The sequence below is a fragment of the Lagopus muta genome, chromosome 28 (assembly GCF_023343835.1).
Source record: "Lagopus muta isolate bLagMut1 chromosome 28, bLagMut1 primary, whole genome shotgun sequence".
NCBI lineage: Eukaryota > Metazoa > Chordata > Aves > Galliformes > Phasianidae > Lagopus > Lagopus muta.
This window is the reverse complement of record NC_064460.1, coordinates 1849073-1874183: the sequence shown is the minus strand read 5'-3', so window position 1 is coordinate 1874183 and position 25111 is coordinate 1849073. Positions and strand designations below refer to the sequence as shown.

Genomic DNA, 25111 nt, shown 5'->3' with positions numbered 1-25111 from the left:
CCCATGCTCATTTTCTGCCCTTTTTATCCCATAACTGTGGAATGGTGTACATTGGGCACGCTTCCAGGAGATTGGAGGAGAGCTTTGGAGGTCATCTGTGAAGCTGATGGCTGCTGGATTCTGTCCTGCTCATCTCCAAAGGGCTGTTTGCTTTGTGGGGAACTCAGAGACACCTCGAAACACCTCTGGTCTTGGCACGATCCCCATTGGGGAATTGGAAACCCTTGACATGGACACTGCTTGTTAGCCAGTAATGGCACCTCGACCCTAATGAAGAAAGGTGAAGATGTAGGGTGAAGGTTACATGGAAACACCAAGATGTTTTGGGCTCTGCAATCCCCGTGTGTCCCTCTGGGCTCAATAAGTCACAGTCAGAGTGGTCCAACCTTCTAGAAACCCTTAAAAACCTTTAGAAACTCCCTTATTGACACAAAGCTGATGCTAACCCTAAGACTAAGTCCTGCTGGGCTCCCTCCCTCGGTTGTGAAACAGCTTTGGCCAAACAGAGTCGAACCGGAGTGGAAAGTTGAACAGGAGCGCAACTGGGGCTGTGATGCAAACCAGGCTTTTGTCAGAATTCAGCGAACCAAGCACCTGCCATATGGCTCCCAATGAGTAATGGAGGCAAGACAGGGGTCTCCCTGGAGGGCGTAACACATCAAGCAGCTTGTAGTGCTTTGTCACTGCCAGGAGAACTATAGAAGGGCCCGTGATGGATTGACAGCACCAGCTCAGGAAATCTGATTTGACGATGTGCTTCCAACACCAACAATAGATTTGTTTTACTTTCTGAGCTATCTAGGGAGTGTTTTGAGGCAGGTCACGGGGAAGGCAGAGAGGAGGGGGGGAGGGCATGGTTCCAAGCACACCTAAAACCATTCTTAGAATAAAAAATCACATCTCCACTCCCCTGACAGCCAGCCAACTCCCTCCGAGCATAAAAAGGGGCGTTCAGGCACTGTGCTCACAGGACAGAGCTTCTTTCACCTCTGGACACCACTCAGCTCTCCTCTCCTACCACAAACCTATCGCCATGTCTCGTCAGTCATCTGCTTCCAAGAAGGGATTCAGCTCCAGCTCTGCTTGCTTAGGAGGGAAGAACAAGGTCACCTTCAGCACAGTGCCCCGAGGATGCCGGGGGTCTGGTGGCAACGCCGGGGGCTTCAGCAGCCGCAGCCTCTATAGCCTGGGAGGGAGCAAGAGCACCGCTCTGGGAGGATTTGGAGCTGGAGGCATCTGCAGAGGGTTTGGGGCTGGCGGCCAAGGCTTTGGCTATGGTGCTGGCAGTGGGATAGGGTTTGGCAGCGGGGCCGGATATGGCTTCAATGCCATATCTGGTGGTTTTGGTGGCTTCAGTGGAGGGTTTGATGGCGGGGTTGGGGGCTTCGCCCAGTGCCCACCGGGCGGCATCAAGGAGGTGACCATCAACCAGAGCCTGCTGACCCCACTCCACCTGGAGATCGACCCCGAGATCCAGAAGGTGCGAACACAGGAGAGGGAGGAGTTGAAGACCCTCAACAACAAATTTGCCTCCTTCATCGACAAGGTAAGAGCCGGGTCTGGGGGGAGGCTGAACCTTGCTGGATTGTGAGATGGGCATAGAGGGAACAGTGAGCCCAGCGCTGCCCCAAAGCTGTGCAGGCAGAAAGGAGGCTGTATTGTCAGAAGAAGTAATGATCCCAAGGTGTTGGAGAACAGCAGGAATGGGATCCTTGATTTGGAGGCCACGACACTGGTGCTAACCCATGGGGCCATGCAGCAGCATGCAGGACATCCTCAGAGAAGGTTGCTCCCCTCCACCTGTGGGCCATTGGGTGTTTTGTCCCTGTGCTTGTAGCCCTGAAGTGACAGAGCTCAGCACATTTCTTCTGTTTAGACCTTGTGGAATGGGAGAGGGAAAGTCACCCATCGCCGTGAGAATGGGTTTCCCATCTCACCAGTGGGACTCTGGGGGAGGATGGGGAGTTTTTGGAGAGGAGGCGAGAACAGACAGAAGGGCTGAACTCATTAAATGTAGGTAACGGAGGAAAACAAACAACAGAGAGATGCTTTGAGGAACATTCTGATTTTTCTCTGCCCACCCCCATCATTGCTCAGGTGCGATTCCTAGAACAGCAGAACAAAGTCCTGGAGACCAAATGGAAGCTCCTGCAGGAGCAAAGCCCCACCACGAGCACCAGGAGCCTGGACCCATATTTTGAAGTCTACATCAGCGGGCTGAGGAAGCAGCTGGACGGCCTTTCCAGCGAGAAGATACAGCTGGAGTCAGAGCTGAAGAGCTTCCAGGACATGGTGGAGGACTTCAAGACCAAGTGCGTTGCTCACGGTGCCAGCGCGGGGCTCAGCAGTGCTGGGCAGCTCTAGGGATGTCCCCAAATCTAGGACCAAATGGATTTATTCTGGATTCACTCCTAGCAATGTCTGTGCTCTGGCTGATTTCACCAGCTGTGCAAAGCAGATTGTTTGGAGACTTTTTTTGCCACTTCTATTTTACTTCAGATTTTTTGGGTAGCAAGTGGCAAAAAAAAAAATAGGAGTAAAGAATTACTTTGAGCGGTCAGAAAGTTCAACGAATGATGGGAATTGGCAGTGTTTCCCTTGTTGCAGCCATCCGTGCTATGAGGAAGTTGCAGCAGCTGTGAGCTCTGACAGCAGGCGATGGTTTTTCGAGGTGTGCCCCAGCACTCATTGTTGTGTGAACTGCGGTTGTCACCAGCGCAGGATCTTCTGCTGTTTGCCTTTCCCCGCTCGAGAATCCATGACATTATGATTTAATGAAGCAATTAGGGCAGTTGCTAAATCCCACTATAATTTCCTCATGGGTTTCCTCATGGATTCCTTACAATAATTTCCTTCATAGTTTGAAGCTTACTTAGATGGTTCTTCGGAACACTGATGGGAGGGGGATCAATTATTATCCTGACGTGATGAGGTTAATTTGCTCCATCAGAAGAGCAAAGATGGAGAAATATCTCAGCTGATAAGCTGCAGATAACTGGGATTTGGGAACAACTTGATCCCTTGCCTTGCTTGATTTTTGCTGAGGCTGTAGGATGAGAGGTGATGTGGTTCTGGATGTGACCTCCATTGCTCTGAGCTCTGCAGTGTGCAGCTGCCACGGACATTCCCTCTTCATTGCAGGGGGTTAGCTGGGATGACCATTAAAAAAAAAAACAAACTCCAGCAGTTCCATGATTGTAAGGTTCTGTGCCATGGCTACGATGGCCAACTGGAGACCAGGAGGTCTCCTCGTGGAGGCAGCAGGATGTTTGTAATGGAAGGTTCCAGGGCTCATGCAGGATGGAGCCCCACTTCTGTTTGGCCGCAGTCTGCTCACAGCACATCTGTTTTTTGCTGCACCCATTGCTCCAAGGCCAGCAGCCACCAGCAGTGGAGCAGGAGCCAAAATAAGCAGAGAGATTGAATCTCCCTCGTTATCCCAACAGGTACGAAGAGGAAATCAACAAAAGGACAGCTGCAGAGAACGACTTCGTGCTCCTAAAGAAGGTAAAGCTCTGGGCAGCCCAAGTGTGTGTGAGGAGGACCAAGCACTTGCAGGCACAAGGGCAGGCTTTAATTAAGCTTGTGCCTCGTTAGAATAAGGAGAGCTGTAGGCAGAACCTCACAGGGCAGAGGGGGCAACTGATGGGAGTTGGTGCTCCTCCTCCCTGGAGCAAAACATCCAGATATCTGAATTGCCACCTTTTTCTATGTTTTCTAAGCGCATTGTCATTTTTAATTCTTTTATACAAATTTCCACCTGGTTCTCAGCAGAGCTTTGCATTGGTGGGGCTCAGATGAACCCAGGGCCCCCAGAGCTGTGTGCTGCGGAAACGGAGCAGCACACTGACTTATGGTGCTCGACTTAGACCCAACTGTGTGCATCAAGGGAAGGCTTTCAGCCCTAATTTCTGCTGCAGGATGTGGATGGCGTCTACATGAACAAAGTGGAGCTTCAGGCCAAGTTGGACTCTCTGGCGGATGAGCTGAACTTCCTGAGGAGCCTCTACGAAGCGGTGAGTGTGCAGCAGAACGGGATGGAACCACAGGGAAGGTGTTCTAGCAGGGCTCAAGACAATGCTGGTGGGAATTGCAGGAGCTGAGCCAGATGCAGAAGACTGTTTCTGACACCTCTGTGGTGCTGTCCATGGACAACAACCGCAACCTGGACTTGGACAGCATCATCGCAGAGGTGAAGGCGCAGTACGAGGAGATCGCCAACCGCAGCCGGCTTGAGGCTGAGACCTGGTACCAGAGCAAGGTGAGGGCTATCTGCATGGCAATGGTAGGGCTGAGGGACTTCTGTGCTCCCCTTCCTGGTGTGGAGAAATCCAGGGAAACCTCATGCTGCCCCTGATGATCTCCTCTGTCCCCTGTCCATCAGTATGAGGAGCTGCAGGCCACTGCAGGAAAGCATGGAGACAGTCTGAGGGACACCAAGGCTGAGATCTCTGAGCTCAACCGCGTGATCCAGAGGATACGGGCTGAGATTGAGAACGTGAAGAAGCAGGTAGGGGTGTTATGTTCTGGGGAATGGGTGTCAGATCCTTGTAATTCCTCTTGGAGCTGTGCCCCTGGTCAGAGCTGTTTGGGATCAGCTGAGCCAGGTGATTTGGGCACAGAGCGCTGCAGTGGCCTCTGCTCAATGTGCTGCATCCCTGTCCTTGTCCTGCAGTGTGAGAGCATTCAGAGCTCCATTGCTGATGCTGAGCAGCGTGGGGAGCTGGCCCTGAAGGATGCCAGAGACAAGCTGACTGAGCTGGAGACAGCCCTGAAGAAAGCCAAGGCAGACCTGGCCCAGCTGCTGCGCGACTACCAGGAGCTGATGAACGTCAAGCTGGCACTGGACGTCGAGATTGCAACCTACAGGAAGCTGCTGGAGGGCGAGGAGTGCAGGTGGGTTGGGATATGGCTGGATCACATCCTGCTAAGTCAACGGGAGGGATGCAGAGCAGCGCATCTTCTGTTAAGATATCAACGGCGCTGCCCTCCACCGTGGTCCTACGGAGCGTGATGGACCCAAGCTGGTGGGGCGGTGCTGACGCTCCATCTCTTTTCCTTGCAGAATGTCTGGGGAGTGCCAGAGCAACGTGAGCATCTGTAAGTACCAGCCTGCCCCTGGTCCCTGTGCTCCCTGGCTCTGCTGGTAGTAACCTCACACCTTCCCTTGTCCCCGCAGCTGTGGTGGGCGGCAGCAGCTCCATAGGAGGTGGATACGGCGGTGGTCTCTGCCTTGGAGGAGGAGGATTGGGATTCGGCATTGGGAGCGGGAGAGGCAGCTGCAGCATGGGCGGTGCTGGCTTCTGCAGCCTGGGAGGGGGAGGATTTGGCTCTGGAGCCGGCAGCTCTGTCGTGGTGGGCTCTGGAGGCATCCTGAAGAACAGCTCGGTGCCCGCCCGGCGGCAGTAGGGCAGAGAGCTGTCCCCATCCCCGGCACCCAAAGGAGAAAGGAAGCAAACATCACCAGGACCACCACCCCGCTGCCCAGCTGAGGGCCGCCCATCTGTCAGGCCAGGCACTGCCCTCTTTTGGACATCGCACAGGAAAAGAACAGCAGGCTTCATCCACCGCAGTGACTCAGATGCTCTGCAGAGGGCTTGGGAACCTCTCGCTTCACCAACCTCCTCCTTGAGACACCTTAAAGCTGTTGCATGGAGCTGAGAGCTGGCATTGGAAGGACCTACCACCCCAAAGCCCCCAGCCACAAAACACCCCATGCAACGCACAGCCTGTGGGGTCTGGGCATCCCTCAAGGTCTCCCACGGGACCCTGATGTGCTGCAGTGGTCACAGTACTGCTCACCTCTGTTTGGGCTTTGCCTTTTTGTTGTGATTGTGAGAACACTCGTGCTTGTTTGCTTAAGGCTTTCTCCTTTGGCGTGTGCCATACCCCAATAAACACTAGAGGCAGTACACTGGTGTGGTTTTCTTTCTGAGCAGGCATTTTCGTGTTGCAACAAGACTGCTGTTCTGCTGAGACCTGAAAGCTGTCCTGACTTTCTCCTGCCCTTTCAGGGACACAAAGCGAGAGCTGGGACATGTATGCAGCTGGGATGGGCAGGGGCTGACAAAACAGTGGCCACAGGGAACCCAGTGAAACCCAGGGGGGTCATGTCCTGGTAGCATGTGGCACAAGAAAGACATAAAATTATTATAGGGAGGAGGCTGGGCTGGAGCTGGCTGTGGTCTCTATTGCCCTCCTCTCTTTGGGGCATGGAGGGAGCTCTCAGCCCTTTGAGAGCAGAGCTGGAGGGATTGCAGTTGGAGATGTCAGCAGATGCTGCACTCCCGTTGGGTCCCTGTGATGGTGTCCATCTGTAGAGTCGTAGGATGTCCCCAGTTGGGTGAGAGTAAGGCTGTCCCACTCTGCTCTGTGCTGAGGGGAGGCCTCATGGTGATCCTATAACTCCTCATGACCTACAGGCCATCGTGGCCTACGGACCCTCACAGCCCTACATTTTCTTATAGGGAGCAGAGTGGCAGCTGCTCTCTGATGACAGCAACAGGACCCGAGGGAATGGCATGGAGCTTTGTCTTTGGAGGGTCAGGTGGGGGTGAGGAAGGGGCTTTGTCCTAGAGAACGGTGGGCATGGCCCCAACCTGCCGGAGCTCAGGAAGCATTGGGACACCACTCCCAGATGTCGAGTCTGGGTTTGTGTGGTGTGTTGTGGAGTCAGGATTTGGACTCTGATCCCTGTGGGTCCCTTCCAACTTGGGACATTGAGTGATTCTGTGATTCTATAATCTCAAATTGGAATGAATCCCCAAGGATCAGAATCCAAAACCAACTCCACTTCTGCCTGACCCCTGGGGGCAATGTGCAGCCTCCATCTCTGCCTCGCCACCTCCTGAGGTCCTCGTGAGGGTGGAGGTGGGCACCTTCCTCTGTTCTGCCAGCTAGCACTTTTGGAGCATCCTGCAGGGAATGGGGGAAGGGTGGCTGTCCTCTATCTGGATTATTGGTGTGATTGCTACTGTCCTGTGTTAGATGGGGCCAGGCTTGGGCATGAGGTTCCAGCCTCTGAGGACAGGGAGATCACACACTGCTGCAGCCCACCCCTCTCCCAGCAGTCAAATATTGCTTACAGCTGCCAATGTAGAGCCAAAATCACTCAGTGTGGTTTTACCTCTTGCTCAGGAGACCTTGAGTCACATCCCTGGTCAACCACAGCTGATGAGTCACTGTGCTCCGCTCCCTGCTCCTACAGCTGGAGACACTGCAAGCAGCCAAGGCGTGTAGCTGCTTGGATGGGGACATTGCCTGAGCAATGGTGAATGCTCCAGGAGGTTGCAAAGGGACTTGGGAAGGTGTTGAATGAAAAGACATCGCTGCCCTCTGTGTAAGCTTGCCTCCATGATTGACTCTTGACAGGGCTTCGGGATGTGTACAGAGGCTTAAAACAAACAGACACCTGAAAGCATTTTTTCTTTTGTTCCTTTGATTGCAGCAGCAATTAGGGGAGAATTCTGGGCTGCACTGAGTCATGACAGTTTCTGCCTTTTGTTGGAACAGCAAGAACTTTGCTTGACCTGAAAGAAGCCTTGTCTAATTTTATTGAGCTTGCCCTCCATGTCAGTAATCTCTTTCAGAGCATGCTTGCATGAAGGGAATGCTGAGATGTCAATGTTTTACTGACCATATAGTGTTTTAGTGCTCAGCTCAGCTTGTCCTCCTGCTCTCCCCAGTTCCATGCCGCTCCTGTCCAAGCACACAAACACTGAGCACCTTCTCCTCCACCACTTTGTGCTGTCCTTCAGCACAGCAGTGGGCACAGTGATGTCACTGCAGATCATTGGATCCTGAGCCACATGTTGCCTTTGAGCTCATGACGGTGTCGATACCCAAATCCCTGCCTGATTTCCCAAACTTGGCCGGAGACGCGTCGGTGACTCAATGAGAACGTTATCTAACCATTGCTTGGGCCGGGAGCATTGTGCTGACTTAACGAATCTCCTGCTGAGGGCTGCTGGGAAACTGAAACCTCCCAATCACGTCGTCCTGCCAGCAGGAGGAGAAAGGAACCACGCAACCGTGTGTTTGGCAATCCAGAGGGAGGAGAAGGAATAGATCAGCCTGATGCTAAATGTAGGTGCATGCGCAGCTTTGTGTTCACAGCACCCTTCAGAACCCTGCTGAGTTTGACTGATATATCATAGAATTAGAGTCATTAAGATTGGAAAAGACCTCTAAGGTCATCCTGCCTAACCATCAACCCATCCTCACCATGCCCACTGGTAGAATCATGAAAGTTGGACAAGACCTCTAAGGTCATAGAATCATAGAATCACCAAGGCTGGAAAAGACCTACAAGATCATCCAGTCCAACCATCCATCTGTCACCAATGGTTTGTCACTAGGCCATCCAATCCAACTCCAGCCCATCCCACCATGCCCTCTTGTAGAATCATTGAGGTTGGACAAGACCTCTAAGGTCATAGAATCATAGAATCACCAAGGCTGGAAAAGACCTACAGGATTATCCAATCCAATTGCCCATCTATCAGCAATAATTCTCTCTGGGTCATCCAGTCCAACCCTAACCCATCCCACCATGCCCACTAACAGGTTCCTCAGTGCCACATCTCCACAGTTCTTAAGCACCTCTCTGGATGGTGATCCCACCACTCCTCTGGGCAGTGGCCTGACGACAACTCCCTTCTCCGCTGCAGCACGCACTGGGCTCCCAGTGACATCCAATCCTTGAGGTGAAGGTGCTGCTTTGAACCCTCAAAACTCAGAGACAAAGCCCAAGCAGTCAACCGTCCGTGGTGTCCCCATGCCACGTGGCTCTGACCCACGCACACTGCTGGGAACAAGCACCGAGCCCCGTCCTCCCCGCCCTATGGTGGAGCTGGGAGCTGGATGCCCTCCCCGAGCCGTGCCGCGTGTGCCGGGGTGGGATGAGCACACCCATAGGGTCAGTCAGGGTTTGGTGGCGGTGCCGGTCTAACCGCACGTCGAGCACAGCCTGGGTGCCCCAGGTGCTTTTGGAAATAGGTGTCTGGGTGATATTTCTGGAGCTATTCAAACAACTGGAGATATCAGGAGTTGCTGGTGTGGATTTTCAAGAAGCGCTTAATTGCCTGTGTCGCATGGGAACTTCGGAGAGTCTCGTTAGACAGCACAGTTAGATGCCCACATAACCACAATGACTCTGGGGCTTCAAAATGGCCTCAGTGGCTTTGAAATCGCCACGCTGATTCCTCTGCTGCAGGGGATTGTGGAGAAGGGGGAAAGAGGGAAAGAGAATTTCTCAGTAAAAATTTTACAAAAGGGAAGTGTTTGGTAACCAGGTTTCCACAATGAAATGTTGCAGAATCATAGAATCACAGAGTTGTTTGAGTTGGAAAGGACCCTTAAAGGTCATCTGGTCCAACTCCCCAATGCATGCTGCTTGCACAGTCGTATTTCTGTAGGTGTGTCTTGTAAACTTATTCCATCTCAACAACAACATCAAAAATGGAGAGTTTTTTATAAAGTTCCACCTTTCTAAAACCCTGCTTTAAATAAGCTAAAAAAAGACACCTACCCACGTTCATAACAGAGGGCTCAACACAGCTCACGGCTCTACATGTCTGCAAAAAATATACTTGCATATAAATGCCAAAGTAAGCCAGGTAGTTGAAAAGCATGCATTTCCTCCAGTGAAAGTTATTGTGCGCTCTGTTCATCCACTTTATGTCTCTACAAACAAGGTGAGCTGTTTAGCATCCTCTGCCTCACTAATTGCATGTAAGCAGTTGCAGCATGCATTATGTGGGCAGCTCGTTTTGCATGCCTCCTTCTCTCCGCCTGTTCTCAGGGCTGTCCGCCTGTCTGTCCGCACTTCCCGTGGCAGCAGCTGACTTGCTGAGGTTTTCCCTGGCTCTTCTCATGGTCAGTCACTTCCTGAAGCCTTTGGAGAGCCCTAAGGGGATTTCCCATTGGCATTTCTCCACGGATGCAGAGGCTGTCTTGGCACGAAGACTGCAGCGCTCATGTTCAGTGAGAGCTTGGCCCAACAGTAGGCAAATGTCCAGCTCCAGCCATTGCCATGGCATCTCCTCTCCAATAGGGCTTTATTTATTGAAAAGATGCAAAGCCTCATCAAAATGCAATTTGCTGAGCCCTGGCTCTGGATTGAGAAACTACTTCTCGAAGCCAAAGGCAATTTTCCACGTAAAAAGAAGGCTAAGGGTGTAACATAGGTGTGTTTTGGGAATTGTGTAAGCTGTGCTACAATTTGGCATGAGCCGCAGCGCTTGCCTGCCATAGGGCTTTGGAGTGAAAGATCAAAATAAAGATAAACGTAAACAGGGAAACAACCACAATGGATGAAAGGTGAAAAAAAGCCACGTCTGTCACAGCGGGACTGTTACTGTGCCGCAGAACTGCATGGCTTCTTAGTCAGAGTGCTGCCCTTTGGTAGACATGGTTGTATCTTTTTTAATTTTCTTCTGCATTATAGGGTGTGTTTCTGGGTAGGGTCAATGTTTGGCAAAGTGAAGATGAAAATCTGTAAACCACGCCAAGCTGATGAAGACAGCAACTGTCTCCTCCTTCACGCCCATGCAAACCCAGCCCACCTCCAGAAACAGATAAAAGAGTGCATCAACTGCCCTCGAGTCAGAGGGACTTCCTTCCCTTTTCCTTGCACGCATCTTCTCGCCACCCAGCTCCATTCATCCTCCTCCTCCTCTTGATCTTGACTCCACTTGGAAGAAGCAGCCATGTCCCGGCAGTCTGTCTGCAGAAGCTTTGGGGGAGGGAGCAGAAGGGGCTACAGCTCTTGCTCTGCCATCGGCGGTGGCTTTGGAGGTGGTGGCAGCAGAAGCAGGAGCAGCTACAGCTCGTTCTCTATGTCCAGGGGATATGGAGGTGGTGGACGTTGTGGAGGCTTTGGCAGCAGGAGCCTCCATAACATGGGGAGCAGCGGAAGGATTGCCATAGGTGGATGCTACAGCGGTGGAGGTTATGGAGGCAGAATGGGTGGCTTTGGTGGAGGCTACGGAGGACTAGGCAGCTACGGAGGAGGAATGGGCTTTGGTGGAGGAATGGGTGGTGGTGGTGGAATGGGCGGCTTCGGTGGAGGGATGGGTGGCTATGGTGGAGGAATGGGAGGTGGAGGAATGGGTGGCTATGGTGGCCCAAGCTTTGGCTTTGGTGGCCCTGGTAGAGGTGGCCCTGGCATTCAGCCCGTGCAGGTCGACACAACCCTGCTACAGCCAGTCCATGTTGAGATCGACCCCCAGATCCAGCAAGTGAAGAACCAGGAGAAGGAGCAGATCAAGACTCTTAACAATCAGTTTGCCTCCTTCATTGACAAGGTGAGGGAGTGGGACTGGGGCTAATTAAGGGCAAAAATTAGGAGGAGCTGCCAAGCTCTACAGAAACTTCCTTTTGAGCCAAATATGGGCAGGCTAAGGAGCTGGAGAAGAGCCTTTTCTCAAGTGCTGCTATGGAAAAGATGAGAATCTCCCTTCCAGATGAGATCAAAGCTGTATCTTCAGGGCTTTAATCTAGCCTGTTGCACCAGGTTCACCTAATAGGTTATTACTGCAAGGCTAAACGCCTCCAAACTTCTTCAGGTTTCACTTCTGCACTCTTCCCTTTCCAAACGCTCCTATTTAACTATTCACAAATTTAGGGTTGCTTTTCTTATTTTTCCCCCTCTGGGTTTTCAAATATCCAATCTTTTTTTTTATTTTGGACTAGAAATCTAATGTTTCTAAGCTACCAGCTATGGGAACGTGTTGGAGTTGGTGCTGCACCCTTGACTTGGAAATTCCCTCCTTTCCCTCATCCTGCAATTGACTCAACGACAGCCTCTCTTTTTTTTTTTAACTAACAAAATCACATAATGACACAAAGAGAGGACCACTCTTTGTACCTGGTGGAAGGAGTGCCTTCATGACTGACTCTGCATCCTCCGCCTGTTGGCTTTCAGGTGCGCTTCCTGGAGCAGCAGAACAAGGTTCTCTCCACCAAGTGGGAGCTCCTGCAGCAGCAAGGGCCTTCAGGACCCAGGAAGAACCTGGATGTCATCTTTGAAAACTACATCCAGAACCTGAGGCGGCAGCTGGACTCCATTCTGGCACAGAGGGGACAGCTGGAATCCGAGCTGCAGAACATGCAGCAATACGTTGAGGATTACAAAAACAAGTAAGTGCAGAGATGATAACACCAAGAGCAATGCAAGCAGCTGGCAGCAATGGTAGTCTGTACCTCACTGGTTACTTTGCTTCACATTTGTTTGTTTTATGGTAATTATGGGTGTAGATTTGTCAGTTTAAATATTGTATTCGTTCTTATTTTGCATTTCTTTTTGCTTTTGTGTGGCCTTAGGCAAGAAAATTCAGGAAACTCAGCTTGTATTTTAACTTTCCATAGGTATGAGGAAGAGATCAACAGGCGCACAACAGCTGAGAACGAGTTTGTGGTGCTCAAGAAGGTGAGTCACAGGTGCAGTGAAGTGATTGCTTGAATGCTAAGCTTTGCCAGAGCTTCGAGGAGATTTCTTCTTGGGTGGGAAATCCAATGGAGATTGTAGGTTGCTCTTGGACATTTCTCATCCTTTCTTGTATGGCTGAGAAATGCTACCAGAGCTGTTACCCTCAGCACTGAGCAGATGCTGTGACTCTGGAGGATTTCCAAGAGAAAATGTGATTTTTCCTGTAGGATGTGGACACCGCCTACATGACCAAGGTGGAGTTGGAGGCCAAGGTGGGAGCTCTGACTGATGAGATCAACTTCTTGAGGGCCATCTATGAGGAGGTAGGAGCCTCTCCTGGGCTGGGCTGGAGCAAGGGTGAGGAGGGGAGATGTGGCTCAGGACCCTGCAGTGGATGGGTGCCCATGAGGGATGTGTGTGGAGCATCCCTTGGGCTCCTCTGCTCCCGTGCTCAGGTTTATCCCCGTGTTGGTTGCAGGAACTGTCTCAGATGCAGACAATCAGCAGGGACTTGTCTGTGGTGGTGTCGATGGACAACAACCGGCACCTGGACATGGACAGCATCATTGAGGAGGTCAGACGGCAGTACGAGCAGATTGCCCAGAACAGCAGAGCTGAAGCTGAGGCTTGGTACCAGAGCCAGGTGAGCTGGGAAGCCCTTGAGGATGCCTGCAAGGTGGCAGGAGATTACAGATAAATCATGTGAGGTCTGTAAGCCAGTGGTACTGGAGCCTGAACAAGGAGGTCTCAGAGAAAGTGTGTTGATCTGACTCACTCGTTATAGCAAGTCCAGAATCTCACTCTGGTGAACCATGCAAGCCTTTCAATAAGTATGACCATCAGCATAAGTTAGCTAGGAAATGCCAGAACAAAGTAGCTGTCTAGAATACACAGAATGCTTTTTAGTGTAACTAAAATCTATCTCAGAGTTGGGAAATGAGGGAAACAATAGTAATTGAGTCTCAGATACATCTTTTGCACTGAGATGGGCATCAAAGTTTCACTGACCACCAAGATGGGTTCTTTTAGCAGAACATGAACTAGAAAAGCAGACAAGTCTTGGCAAGGCATCGGGAATGTTTCACTGAAGGTTTGCTTTGTGTCTGTGCCATCAGTATGAGGAGCTGCAGAGCACTGCTGGAAGGCACGGGGACAGCCTGCGCAACACCAAGATCGAGATCCAGGAGCTGACCAGGAATGTCCAGCGGCTGCGGGCTGAGATTGAGAATGTGAAGAAGCAGGTAGGGATGTGTGGTGTCTCATTGGATGCTTGCATTGGGTTGAAATGTTGACTTCAGGTTGTGGGGGAAAATGTGTTTTTCAACTCTACCACTATTGACTTTGTCCAGTGTTGTCTTTTATCCTTGATCATTCAAGTTGTGTTTGAAGGCTTTGTTAAAGAATGAAGTGTGTTCTGAGGGAGTGCCCTTCTCCTTCCTCAGAACCAGCAGCTGCAGGCAGCTATTGCTGAGGCCGAGGAGAGGGGTGAGATGGCCCTGAAGGATGCCAGGGTGAAATTGGAAGAGCTGGAAACTGCTCTGAGCAAGGACAAGGAGGAGCTGGCTCGCCTGCTGAAGGAATACCAGGAGCTGCTGAACATCAAGATTGCCCTGGATGTGGAGATTGCCATGTACAGGAAGCTGCTGGAGGGAGAGGAGAACAGGTAGAGCATTTCATTTTTGATTGAAGGGGAGTCTTGCTGTCTGGGAGGTACCCCTTGAATTTTGGGGTCATAGTGCAATCTCCAAGTGTGTTTCCCAGTAAAAAAGGGTTGATATGACATTTGTACTCTGGATTACACTTGAGGTTATCAGGATGGGCAAATGGCAACCAGTTCATTGCAGCTTGTCCATATATCAGTTTGATTCTGACATATGTAAGTGTCATAAAGAACTTGAGGTTTGGAAAAACCTCACTGGGAACAGGGATTATCACTGATACCCTCCTTAAATACTTTACTGATACCAGCACATCAGAAACAGGAATAAATAGGCAAAAAAAAAAAAAAAAAGAAAAAAAAAGAAAAAAAAAAGAAAAAAAAAAGAAAAAAGAAAATCCCTTAAGGATTAATAAATGTGTGATGGCTTAAATAAGTGATGGCTTAATAAAAATAACCCTCTAAGGTTTTAAGTTGTCTCTTTCATTGGGTCACAAAAATGTACTCATTTTCTTTTGCAGGCTGTGCAATGATGGAATGTCCAACGTCAACATCTGTAAGTATGGTGGGCTGAGAAGTCTGGTGGGTTGTTGAGTCATGGAATGTGTCTCAACTGAGAAAGCCTTTTGTTGTCCCATGTGTAACCTGTGCGTCTCTTCCAGCTGTGATAGGCAGGACCACCATCTCTGGAGGAAGAGGAGGCATGGGAGGAGGATTTGGAGGCAGCGGAATGGGTGGAGGATTTGGAGGCAGCGGCATGGGAGGAGGATTTGGAGGCAGCGGTATGGGAGGAGGAATGGGAGGAGTGTGTGGCTCAGGAGGAGGCTTTGGAGGTGGAAGCTCTGGCGGCAGCTGTGGAATGGGAGGAGGAATGTACAGCGCAGGCTTCTCCTCTGGAAGTGGAAGGATTTGCGGCTCTGGGGGTGGCAACTTCAGCTCCAGTGGGGGATCCTCCTCCATACGGAGATGCGTCACAACCACCTCTGTCAAGTCTTCAGGAGTGAGGTTCTGAGCCCTGAAGGCCGACTGAGAAAGAAACAAAGCATGTCCTCCCTTCCCCTGGCGGCAGCAGCGCAGCCTCCTTAAATCCATCTCCGGTAGCCCACCATGAAACAAACTGTGTCCCTCATGGCCAGCATGAGCCAGCTGGTCTACCTGGCTTGTTCCCAGCATGGGAGCCTGGTGGCCGGGACACACTGCTCCACAGCCTCCTACTCAGTGAAGAAATAGCAGCCCGAGCAAAGTCTCACACGTGGATACCCCGTACGGAGAGCTGATTTCAAGGAGGAACCGCTCTGCCTTCCTTGCTGCATTGTACATTTCTGGCTGCCCTGTGGCAAACGTGTATAAAACCACTCTTTCTTCCTCTGTCTTGATGGCCGTAGCCCTGGGGTGCTTCTGCATGCAGTACATCCTGTTGCTTCCATTCACTTGTGTCATGGGTTGTGGCACATGAGGGGCAGACGGGACTCCTTCTGTGGCCGCAGGTGCCCAGAGGACTTTTTCTAATCAGAACCGAGCTTGCTTTTCTGTGCCAGGCCCCTGGTGACATGGAACAAGATGTATTGTCCCCACTTCCCTCCCTCTTCTGTTTGTGGTATGTCCTTGGGATGTTGCCATTCTCAATAAATTGCTGAGAACATTTTTGATGTCTTCTTGTCATTGTTTTAGAGGTTACTTTTCAGCAGAATGAGTATTGCCATGGGCGATGTGACTTGGTGGGATCTTTGGTTGTTCTGCTCAGTGTGGGAAGGCTCTTCCTGGTGCAGTGTCACCTAGAGCACTGCGTGAGAGTTTGGGCACCATAATATCAGAAGGACATAAAACTATCAGAGAGCACCCAAAGGAGGGCTCTACAGAGATGGGGAAGGGCCTGATGAGCAAGAGATATGAGGAGTGGCGGAGGTCCCTTGGTTTGGTCAGCTGCTCCCATAGAGGGACCTCATGACCCTAAGCCCTTCATGGCCCTACAGCCCCTCATGCCCTACAGCCCATCATAGCCCCACAGCCCCTCACAGGGAGTGAAGTGGCAGCGCTGAGCTCTGCTCCGTGGGGACAGTGACAGAACCCAAGGGAACAACATGAAACTGTGTCGTGGGTGGTCAGGTGGGGGTTAGGGAAAGGTTCTGTCCCAGACGGCGGTGGGCATGGCACAGCTCCACAGGGCAGTGGGCACGATACTGAGTTGTGTTTTGGGAGTGCTCTCAGACATATTTTAGATTTTAGGTGGTGCTGTTTGGGGCCAGGAGTTGGACTTGGTGATATTTTATCTCTATGATTCGATTCTTCTTGACTTTTATCAGTCAAAGCATTCCCTCACTGTGTGATCCTGAAGGTGGCAGGGGCTATGGGAGTGCTGGTCTGATGAGCAGCAGCCAGTAGGCTCAGAAACTATCTTAACCTTCATGGCACAGTCATTGATACAGCATCTGTTATCTGAATGACCTGCTGAACACATCCCCATCAGGTCTACCCATGGACGGGACAGGCGTGCCATGTCAGGTGGGGAAAATGGCAGTGGACCTGCAGGAAGTAGTGAGAGGGCAGCTTGGAAGATGTCTGTGAGAGTGGAAGTGGACACTGACCACACAGTGAGCCATAGGCACCTAAGGTGGTGGCCAAGAACACTAGCAGTGTTTGAGACCAGCAGCTCCTCCTGCTCTCCACTTACCAGCAGTGGGAAGATGAGGGACTGGAGAGGGGCGGTCCGTCCCGACCCATGGGCATCTCATCCCAATGGGGTGCCTGAGAAGTTGGACCAGTCTCTCAGTGTGTTTGCTTTATAGTGAGAGTGAGTGGGAGAGCTGGGCTCTAGCTGGAGGGCATGGGGAGCAAGGTGGGCAGAATGCTGATGTGTTAGATCTGAGCTGAGCTTCAGCTCCTGCATCGCAAGCAGAGATCAAAGAGACAGCAACCGCTCTCAGTAGTGGTGTGGGAGTCCCAAAGCAACTGGCTGCGAGCTGCTGTGTCCCCATAGTGGGTCAGGAAGTGCAGCCCTGTGATAAGACCAACTCTGGGCCACGGGAAAGGGCTGTGGGGTCTTTGAGAGGCCTCCCCGTCCCTTGGAGCAGCAGGGGAGTTGGAGAACACAGCTCTGTTTGTCCCCAGAATAAGAGGATGGGAAAGCAACGCCTCTGAGCAGCTGGGCCCTTGCCAAGAGTGCTTTGGGTTTGGCTTGGTGAAGAGTCAGCGGCTTTGGTGCCTAATTTTAGCTCTGTTTCTTCTCAGTCTCACCATGTGAGTGAGGAATCCTGGTGGCATCTCTGCCCGTGCTGCCTCCAGAGCTTTGTGCCAGGACCTGCTGGCTGTGCAGAATCAGGACCCAAAGCTGCCTCTTGGAGAGCTCTGCAGCTGGGCTCAGCATCAGCTTCTCAGCCAAGTCTGGGCTTTGCTTTGCGTGGACAATTGTGCTGCGCACGGCTCCTTGTGTAAGAGATCGCAAGGGATTGCTGGAGCCCAGGCTGCCTATCGAGTTTCACCTGGAGGAGGCTGATGCGACTCCAGCTCGGCTATAATCTTCCCATCTTGTCTGGAGACGTCAGAGTGACTCAATCTGGGCGTCTTATCTGGAGGAGCTGAGCGTGGTCAGCACCCAGGCATTTGGCTGAGTGAGCACGTTTCTCCCACTTGTGGAGCTGCCGTGTGGGATGTTACAAGCAGCTCGTGCTGCCTTCCGAGAAAAGCATCTCGCAGTGGCATTTGCCAGCACGGAGGGAGGCCATGAGCAGATACAACCTGCTTTTCTCCAACAAAAGCCCAGCTCCCCTTCGTTTCTCTGGGATTGTCCTTATCTTTCCTGGGGACACCAGCCAAGGACGAAGGCCATTCTCTTGCAAGGCAAAGTGTCCCTGTGCCAGTGTTGGGATGGTGCCTGTTCTCCAGCTGCAGCCTGTGGCACTGGGCGAGCTGCAGACACCTGGAGAACCTTGTCCAACATTGCTTGAGTCCCTTGGGTGTGACATTCCCCACTCTCCCATGTCCTGTTGTGTGAAGAGATTGGTGCCCAGCATCCTCCCTCCCAGTGCATTTATGTTATTCTCTGGGATTGTTTTCCCAAGTCTTTTAAGGCTGAAGGCTGATACCAGCGATATTTGCAAACAGCACTTCGTTGCTCAAGTCTTTAGTGGGAGCTATTGGGAATAGGTGAACGGTTGGACTGGATGATCTTTTAGGTCTTTTCCAACCTTGGTGATTCTATGATTCTATGATTTTTTATGGAGATTCTGAATGTAAAAGTTCCTACTGAGATCATTTGAACAGTCTTATGTTCATGCTTATTGTTGTTTTAAATGTTTTGAAGGTCTTCATTACATGTTTTCTTTGTAATTTCTTGATTACTTGCTCTGGCTGTATACCAGAGGCAATGTAAACGTCAATACCTATTTCATACATTAAGTGAAATACTTATTTACATTCCAATATCCACTCAGACAATGCGCACAGAAGGTGTTTCAAATGGTATTTGCAGATCTCTGTCTCCATTTAACCACTGTCTGTATTCTAGGTTCTTCAAAATACTTGTACGTTGGTTTTATTTTATATTTTCTATCCTTCATATGGAACTTTATGAATAATTGTTTTAAATTTCATTCACATGCAAATCAAAAATCAGCTTCTTTATTTCAGACATGTACTATAGAGTACACACCTTACCTTACCCCAAGAAAAACTTGAAAATAAGAGTATATACTGTTCTTTAGGAGTTGAAATACTTCCATTCCTTAACATTTTTCCTTATTAGTTGTCTCATCTTTGGAAATAACCGAGTAAAGAAGAGATCAGCATAATTCCCCAAAGCAGGAGGAAGCCCTCGCCATCTTGAATTATTAATCTGCTTTTCCACTTTTGTAGTGCTTGTCTCTCTGCCCCCGGTCACAATCAGCTCCGTGAAGCGTCCCATCCTTCTCCCAGGGTTGTCCTTCTCCATCACTGCCAGATGAGCACAGGAGTGGAGCAGGACAAGGCGTGGTGTGCCATCCACTCTGCTCCATCCTTATCTAAGCTCCCAGCTCGTGTTCTCAGATTTGAGGAGACTCAATTGGAGGGCATTTAACCGGCACGGTGAAGACACTCCCATCCAAAGCGCCAGCACTCACGCCCCAAGATGTCATACCTTCCTAGCGGGAGAATAATATGCTGAGTCTCTTCAAACTTTGGTGTCACGAATTCCCATTGAGGATTGGGAAACTTCTAATATGCCGAAGGCAATTTAACCTATAAAAAGGAGATTTAGGGTGTGTGTGAGGAGTTGTGAAAGCTATGTTATAGCTGTTATTTCATCAAAACCTCTCCTTTCCATGAAGGTTTGATTGGGAAGATCTATATCTGCAATTATTTGGAGCTATTAAAGAAGGTTGGGAGTCCAATGAGGGGCCGAAGAAAAGTGCATTACCATGCAAGATGGTTTCCAGCAGGTCATAAACCTATGAGAGTCCACTTAGTCACTGAGACCTATTTCAATATTCTTTTATTCACTTCTATATTGCAGGGTGTGTTTCTAGGCAGGCCCAAATAAGGTAAAGCTACACTGGGAATCTGTCAACAGCACCGTGCTGATGAAAATAATGAACTGGTTTCCACCTTCACGCCCAAGAGCTTCAGGAGCGGATAAAAGGGAATGCCCGAAGCCGTGGAGCCAGAGAAGGCTGTGCACACTTCTCTCCACATCTGTCCTCAGCAGCACAGCTCCGTTGGTCTTTCTGCTCTTCCTGACTTCGACTCCGCTTGGAAGAAGCAGCCATGTCTCGGCAGTCTGCCTGTAAAAGCTTTGGAGGAGGGAGTAGAAGGGGCTACAGCTCTTGCTCTGCCGTTGGTGGTGGCTTCGGAGGAGGTGGCGGCAGCAGAAGCAGGATCAGCTACAGCTCGTATTCCTCATCCAGAGGAGGAGGAAGCAGTGGACAGTGTGGAGGCTTCAGCAGCAGGAGCCTCCACAACATGGGGAGCAGCAGAGGGTTTGCTGCGGGTGGGTGTTACGGCAGTGCAGGCAGAATGGGTGGCTATGGAGGAGGAATAGGTGGCAGAGGAATGGGTGGAGGAGGAATGGGTGGCTGTGGTGGAGGAATGGGAGGTGGAGGAATGGGTGGCTTTGGTGGAGGAATGGGTGGTGGAGGAATGGGTGGCTTCGGTGGAGGAATAGGTGGAGGAATGGGAGGAGGAATGGGAGGCTTCGGGGGTCCTGGCTTCCCTGGAGGCATCCATCCAGTGCACGTTGACTCGAGCCTCCTGCGGCCCGTCCACGTTGAGATCGATCCTCAGATCCAGCAAGTGAAAAACCAGGAGAAGGAGCAGATCAAGACTCTTAACAATCAGTTTGCCTCCTTCATTGACAAGGTGAGAACTTAGCACCACTCTTATGTGGAGATGAGCGTTTTGAACAAATTCCTGTAGTGCAAAGGGATTACATTCCTTGCAGTCAAGTTTAATGTTTCTTGACCAAGTCTGCAAGACTGATGGCTTTGTAAGAAGTTGCCACTGAAGTCTTATTAAGGAATACTGACCAATTAAACGGGTTTTCATGCTAATGGAGCATTAAAGACAGCATCATCAGGGCATGCTGAACATTCTCTTGCCCAGTAATTTCTTCAGCTTAATTTGTAGTGATTCAGGATAAAGTCATCATATTGTATTTAAATGTCCTAAGGAGATTTCATTACTGTAGTTCTATTTGACGTCATTTTCTTTTCAAGGAACCGATCCTATAAGTGTAAAAGTGTTAAATACATTTCCAGTGATCTTGGATAAATTTAATTTCGAACAGAAACTAAAGAAAGACAGAATCTTTGAAGAAGCATAGATGAACAGTAAATGAGACAATAATTGCTTTCTTGACTTAACTTCTACTGAGATGAAAGTAATGTCCAAAACTGACATGGAGAGAATGGAAGTTACTATTTCAATTGGCAAAGAGTTTGTCCGTAGCTCAAAATTTCAGAATAGCCTGAAAAACAGTAATGCTATGAATAATCGAGCACTTTAGAAGCTTGAAAGTTAGAGTCAGCCACAGTGGGTAATTCCCATGGCTTCCAGAAGGAGCAGGAGGTCTGAGAAGTCCGACGGCTCACAGGATCCCAAGGTGAAATTCTCACACAACCCCCTGTGGGCTTTCAGGTGCGCTTCCTGGAGCAGCAGAACAAGGTTCTCTCCACCAAGTGGGAGCTCCTGCAGCAGCAAGGGCCTTCAGGACCCAGGAAGAACCTGGATGTCATCTTTGAGAATTACATCCAGGGCCTAAGGAGGAGGTTGGAGTCTCTGCTGGGACAGAGGGGACAGCTGGAATCCGAGCTGCAGAACATGCGGCAATACGTGGAGGAGTACAAAACCAAGTAAGTGCAGAGATGGAGTGAGCAGCAAGGCAGGAGAGCTGGGGCGGCATGCAGGTCTCTGGTGTCTGCCAGTTGCTCCAGGAGCTCACCAGGAGTGTGAGAGGGGTTCTGTGGAGGAAAGAGGAGGGAGCACCGCTACTTGATGAGCCATGCAGGAGCCTCACCTGGCTTGTCCTCTTCCACAGGTATGAGGAAGAGATCAACAGGCGCACTGCTGCTGAGAATGAGTTTGTGGTGCTGAAGAAGGTGAGTGCAGGGAACAGGATGGCAGGAGGTTGGGAGGAGACAGATGTGGGACAAAAAGTTTTCTGAACAGTGCTTGCTGGCTGCTAATAGGGTGGGAAGAATCATAGAATCATAGAAGAAGCCATGGTCTAGAGCATGGTTTTTCTTGTAGGATGTGGACACCGCCTACATGACCAAGGTGGAGTTGGAAGCCAAGGTGGGAGCTCTGACTGATGAGATCAACTTCTTGAGGGCCATCTATGAGGAGGTAGGAGCCTTTCCTGGGCTGGGCTGGAGCAAGGGTGAGGAGGGGAGATGTGGCTCAGGACCCTGCAGTGAATGGGTGTCCATGGGGGATGTGTGTGGAGCATCCCTTGGGCTCCTCTGCTCCCATGCTCAGGTTTATCCCCGTGTTGGTTGCAGGAACTGTCTCAGATGCAGACAATCAGCAGGGACTTGTCTGTGGTGGTGTCGATGGACAACAACCGGCACCTGGACATGGACAGCATCATTGAGGAGGTCAGACGGCAGTACGAGCAGATTGCCCAGAACAGCAGAGCTGAAGCTGAGGCTTGGTACCAGAGCCGGGTGAGCTGGGCAGAGTCGTGGCAGCTGGGATGGCCCCTTGCTGCTGGATGTCTCCATGTCATGGAGCCAGGGGACTTTTGGGTTGTGGGTAGGCTTCCTCATGGTTGGTTTTCTATGCCTGTGCCATCAGTATGAGGAGCTGCAGAGCACTGCTGGAAGGCACGGGGACAGCCTGCGCAACACCAAGATCGAGATCCAGGAGCTGACCAGGAATGTCCAGCGGCTGCGGACTGAAATTGAGAATGTGAAGAAGCAGGTAGGGATGTGTGGTGACTCTCCACATATCAGCATAAGAATGCATCAAAAATAATGTCTATGGATTCCGGGGCAGAAATGTGTTCTTCAGCTCTACCACTATTGACTTTGTCCAGTGTTGTCTTTTATCCTTGATCATTCAAGTTGTGTTTGAAGGCTTTTGTTAAAGAATGAAGTGTGTTCTGATGGAGTGCTCTTCTCCTTCCTCAGAACCAGCAGCTGCAGGCAGCTATTGCTGAGGCTGAGGAGAGGGGTGAGATGGCCCTGAAGGATGCCAGGGTGAAATTGGAAGAGCTGGAAACTGCTCTGAGCAAGGACAAGGAGGACCTGGCTCGCCTGCTGAAGGAATACCAGGAGCTGCTGAACGTCAAGATTGCCCTGGATGTGGAGATTGCCATGTACAGGAAGCTGCTGGAGGGAGAGGAGAACAGGTACTATCCTTTATTTGTGTCTTCTTAACCTTTCTTGACAGTCCATGTGAAGATGAGGTCTTTACATATCCCTCTGGAGATAAACCTTATATATTACATTCAATGCAATTCTTAGCCAGAAACACAAATGTTTTCCACTTTTCTTACAACGGCACAAGTACAGTTGTGAAAACCAAAAAGAAGAGGGAACATATAGCTAGAGAATATAGCTAGGAGTATTGTTAGCCAAAAAAGCTATTGTGCCCCCAAAGATTAACCCTTTCTGTTTCCTCTCACAGGCTGTGCAACGATGGGATGTCCAACGTCAATGTCTGTAAGTATCTGCAAAGCACCGGCAAGTTGCATCTCAACTGAAAAAAGTCTTCCCACTGGCCCATTTATAACCACTATATCTCTTCCAGCTGTGGTAGGCAGGACCACCATCTCTGGAGGAAGAGGAGGCATGGGAGGAGGATTTGGAGGCAGCGGCATGGGAGGAGGATTTGGAGGCGGTGGAATGGGAGGAGGATTTGGAGGCAGCGGCATGGGAGGAGGAATGGGAGGAGTGTGTGGCTCAGGAGGAGGCTTTGGAGGTGGAAGCTCTGGCGGCAGCTGTGGAATGGGAGGAGGAATGTACAGCGGAGGCTTCTCCTCTGGAAGTGGAAGGATTTGCGGCTCTGGGGGTGGCAACTTCAGCTCCAGTGGGGGATCCTCCTCCATACGGAGATGCGTCACAACCACCTCCGTCAAGTCTTCAGGAGTGAGGTTCTGAGCCCTGAAGGCCGACTGAGAAAGAAACAAAGCATGTCCTCCCTTCCCCCGGCGGCAGCAGCGCAGCCTCCTTAAATCCATCTCCGGTAGCCCACCATGAAACAAACTGTGTCCCTCATGGCCAGCATGAGCCAGCTGGTCTACCTGGCTTGTTCCCAGCATGGGAGCCTGGTGGCCGGGACACACTGCTCCACAGCCTCCTACTCAGTGAAGAAATAGCAGCCCGAGCAAAGTCTCACACGTGGATACCCCGTACGGAGAGCTGATTTCAAGGAGGAACCGCTCTGCCTTCCTTGCTGCATTGTACATTTCTGGCTGCCCTGTGGCAAACGTGTATAAAACCACTCTTTCTTCCTCTGTCCTGATGGCCGTAGCCCTGGGGTGCTTCTGCATGCAGTACATCCTGTTGCTTCCATTCACTTGTGTCATGGGTTGTGGCACATGAGGGGCAGACGGGACTCCTTCTGTGGCTGCAGGTGCCCAGAGGACTTTTTCTAATCAGAACCGAGCTTGCTTTTCTGTGCCAGGCCCCTGGTGACATGGAACAAGATGTATTGTCCCCACCTCCCTTCTTCTTCTGTTTGTGGTATGTCCTTGGGATGTTGCCATTCTCAATAAATTGCAGAGAACATTCACTATGTCTTGTTGTAATCACTTCCTGGTAGAATGACTATTGCTCTGGGGAAGCAGCTTGGTTGCCCTGAGCTGCTGGAACTCTCAGACTTTGGGTTTGGGTTTGTGTGGTGGCAGGGGTTTGGGTTCCTCCTAGATCAAGGTATTCTATGATTCAGTGATTCAATTCCCTTTGACTTCTACGTGTCATAGCGCTGCCTGAAATCACAGGGCCACATAGGAGGGGCTCTTGATGCTCTCTCCTTGAATGAGCAGTAGATGGGTGCAGACAGGGAGCCCAGAATGGAGAAGTGCTGGAGTCTGGGGAAATGTGGGTAAGATCCTCATATAATCCTAACCTGGGAATCACAATTTCCAGATCAGGTGTCATCACTTATTGTGTCTTTAAACTACTCAGAGACAATGGATTTATCCGTGCCATAATCTAGGGCTCAGTCCTTATGCAGAGTAATGCACTCATTATGGTTCTACTCATGTCACAGCTCACCACAGTGTTCTGATGATGCAGAAACTAAAGCAGACCTAAGAAAGGAGTTTATTTGTCTCTTTGTCTTCATAATCATCAGGAAGAAGACATGTAAATGGTATGCAGAAATCAGAAACAAAAAACTATTCTCCTAGTGCACAAATGCTGGCACAGAGCAGTGGCTAAACCACCAGAGACCAAACACAGTGATTGTGATGGAAAAAGACAGCGATGGGGAGGGAGCAGACATCAGATCACCCTGCTGTTGTGGCTGCATCTGAAGGCGCTGCCTTGGAGTGGACTCTACTACGTGGTAGGGAAAGATGGGAACAGAAAGAGTCCTGTAGGCAGCAG

The 25111-nt window shown here is 50.6% G+C and overlaps 3 protein-coding genes across 3 annotated transcripts; all 3 read left to right on the top strand.

The window, feature by feature from the left end:
• The first annotated feature begins 1033 nt into the window (after positions 1-1033).
• LOC125685411 (keratin, type II cytoskeletal 4-like) lies at positions 1034-5611 on the top strand. The gene is made up of 9 exons (XM_048928415.1): positions 1034-1546; positions 2098-2312; positions 3447-3507; positions 3921-4016; positions 4097-4261; positions 4385-4510; positions 4676-4896; positions 5066-5100; positions 5180-5611. Exons 1-9 carry the CDS (start codon positions 1034-1036, stop codon positions 5407-5409), a joined length of 1662 nt encoding a protein of 553 aa, XP_048784372.1. The 3' UTR covers positions 5410-5611.
• Positions 5612-10709: 5098 nt separating this feature from the next.
• LOC125685406 (keratin, type II cytoskeletal 6C-like) lies at positions 10710-15099 on the top strand. Its single transcript, XM_048928410.1, has 9 exons — positions 10710-11306; positions 11927-12141; positions 12370-12430; positions 12658-12753; positions 12909-13073; positions 13546-13671; positions 13873-14093; positions 14609-14643; positions 14750-15099. The coding sequence occupies exons 1-9, from the start codon at positions 10710-10712 to the stop codon at positions 15097-15099; spliced, it is 1866 nt and encodes a 621-aa protein (XP_048784367.1).
• Positions 15100-19826: 4727 nt separating this feature from the next.
• On the top strand, positions 19827-23659 carry LOC125685405 (keratin, type II cytoskeletal 3-like). The gene is made up of 9 exons (XM_048928409.1): positions 19827-20417; positions 21195-21409; positions 21595-21655; positions 21807-21902; positions 22058-22222; positions 22353-22478; positions 22688-22908; positions 23187-23221; positions 23310-23659. The coding sequence occupies exons 1-9, from the start codon at positions 19827-19829 to the stop codon at positions 23657-23659; spliced, it is 1860 nt and encodes a 619-aa protein (XP_048784366.1).
• The last annotated feature ends 1452 nt before the right edge of the window (positions 23660-25111 follow it).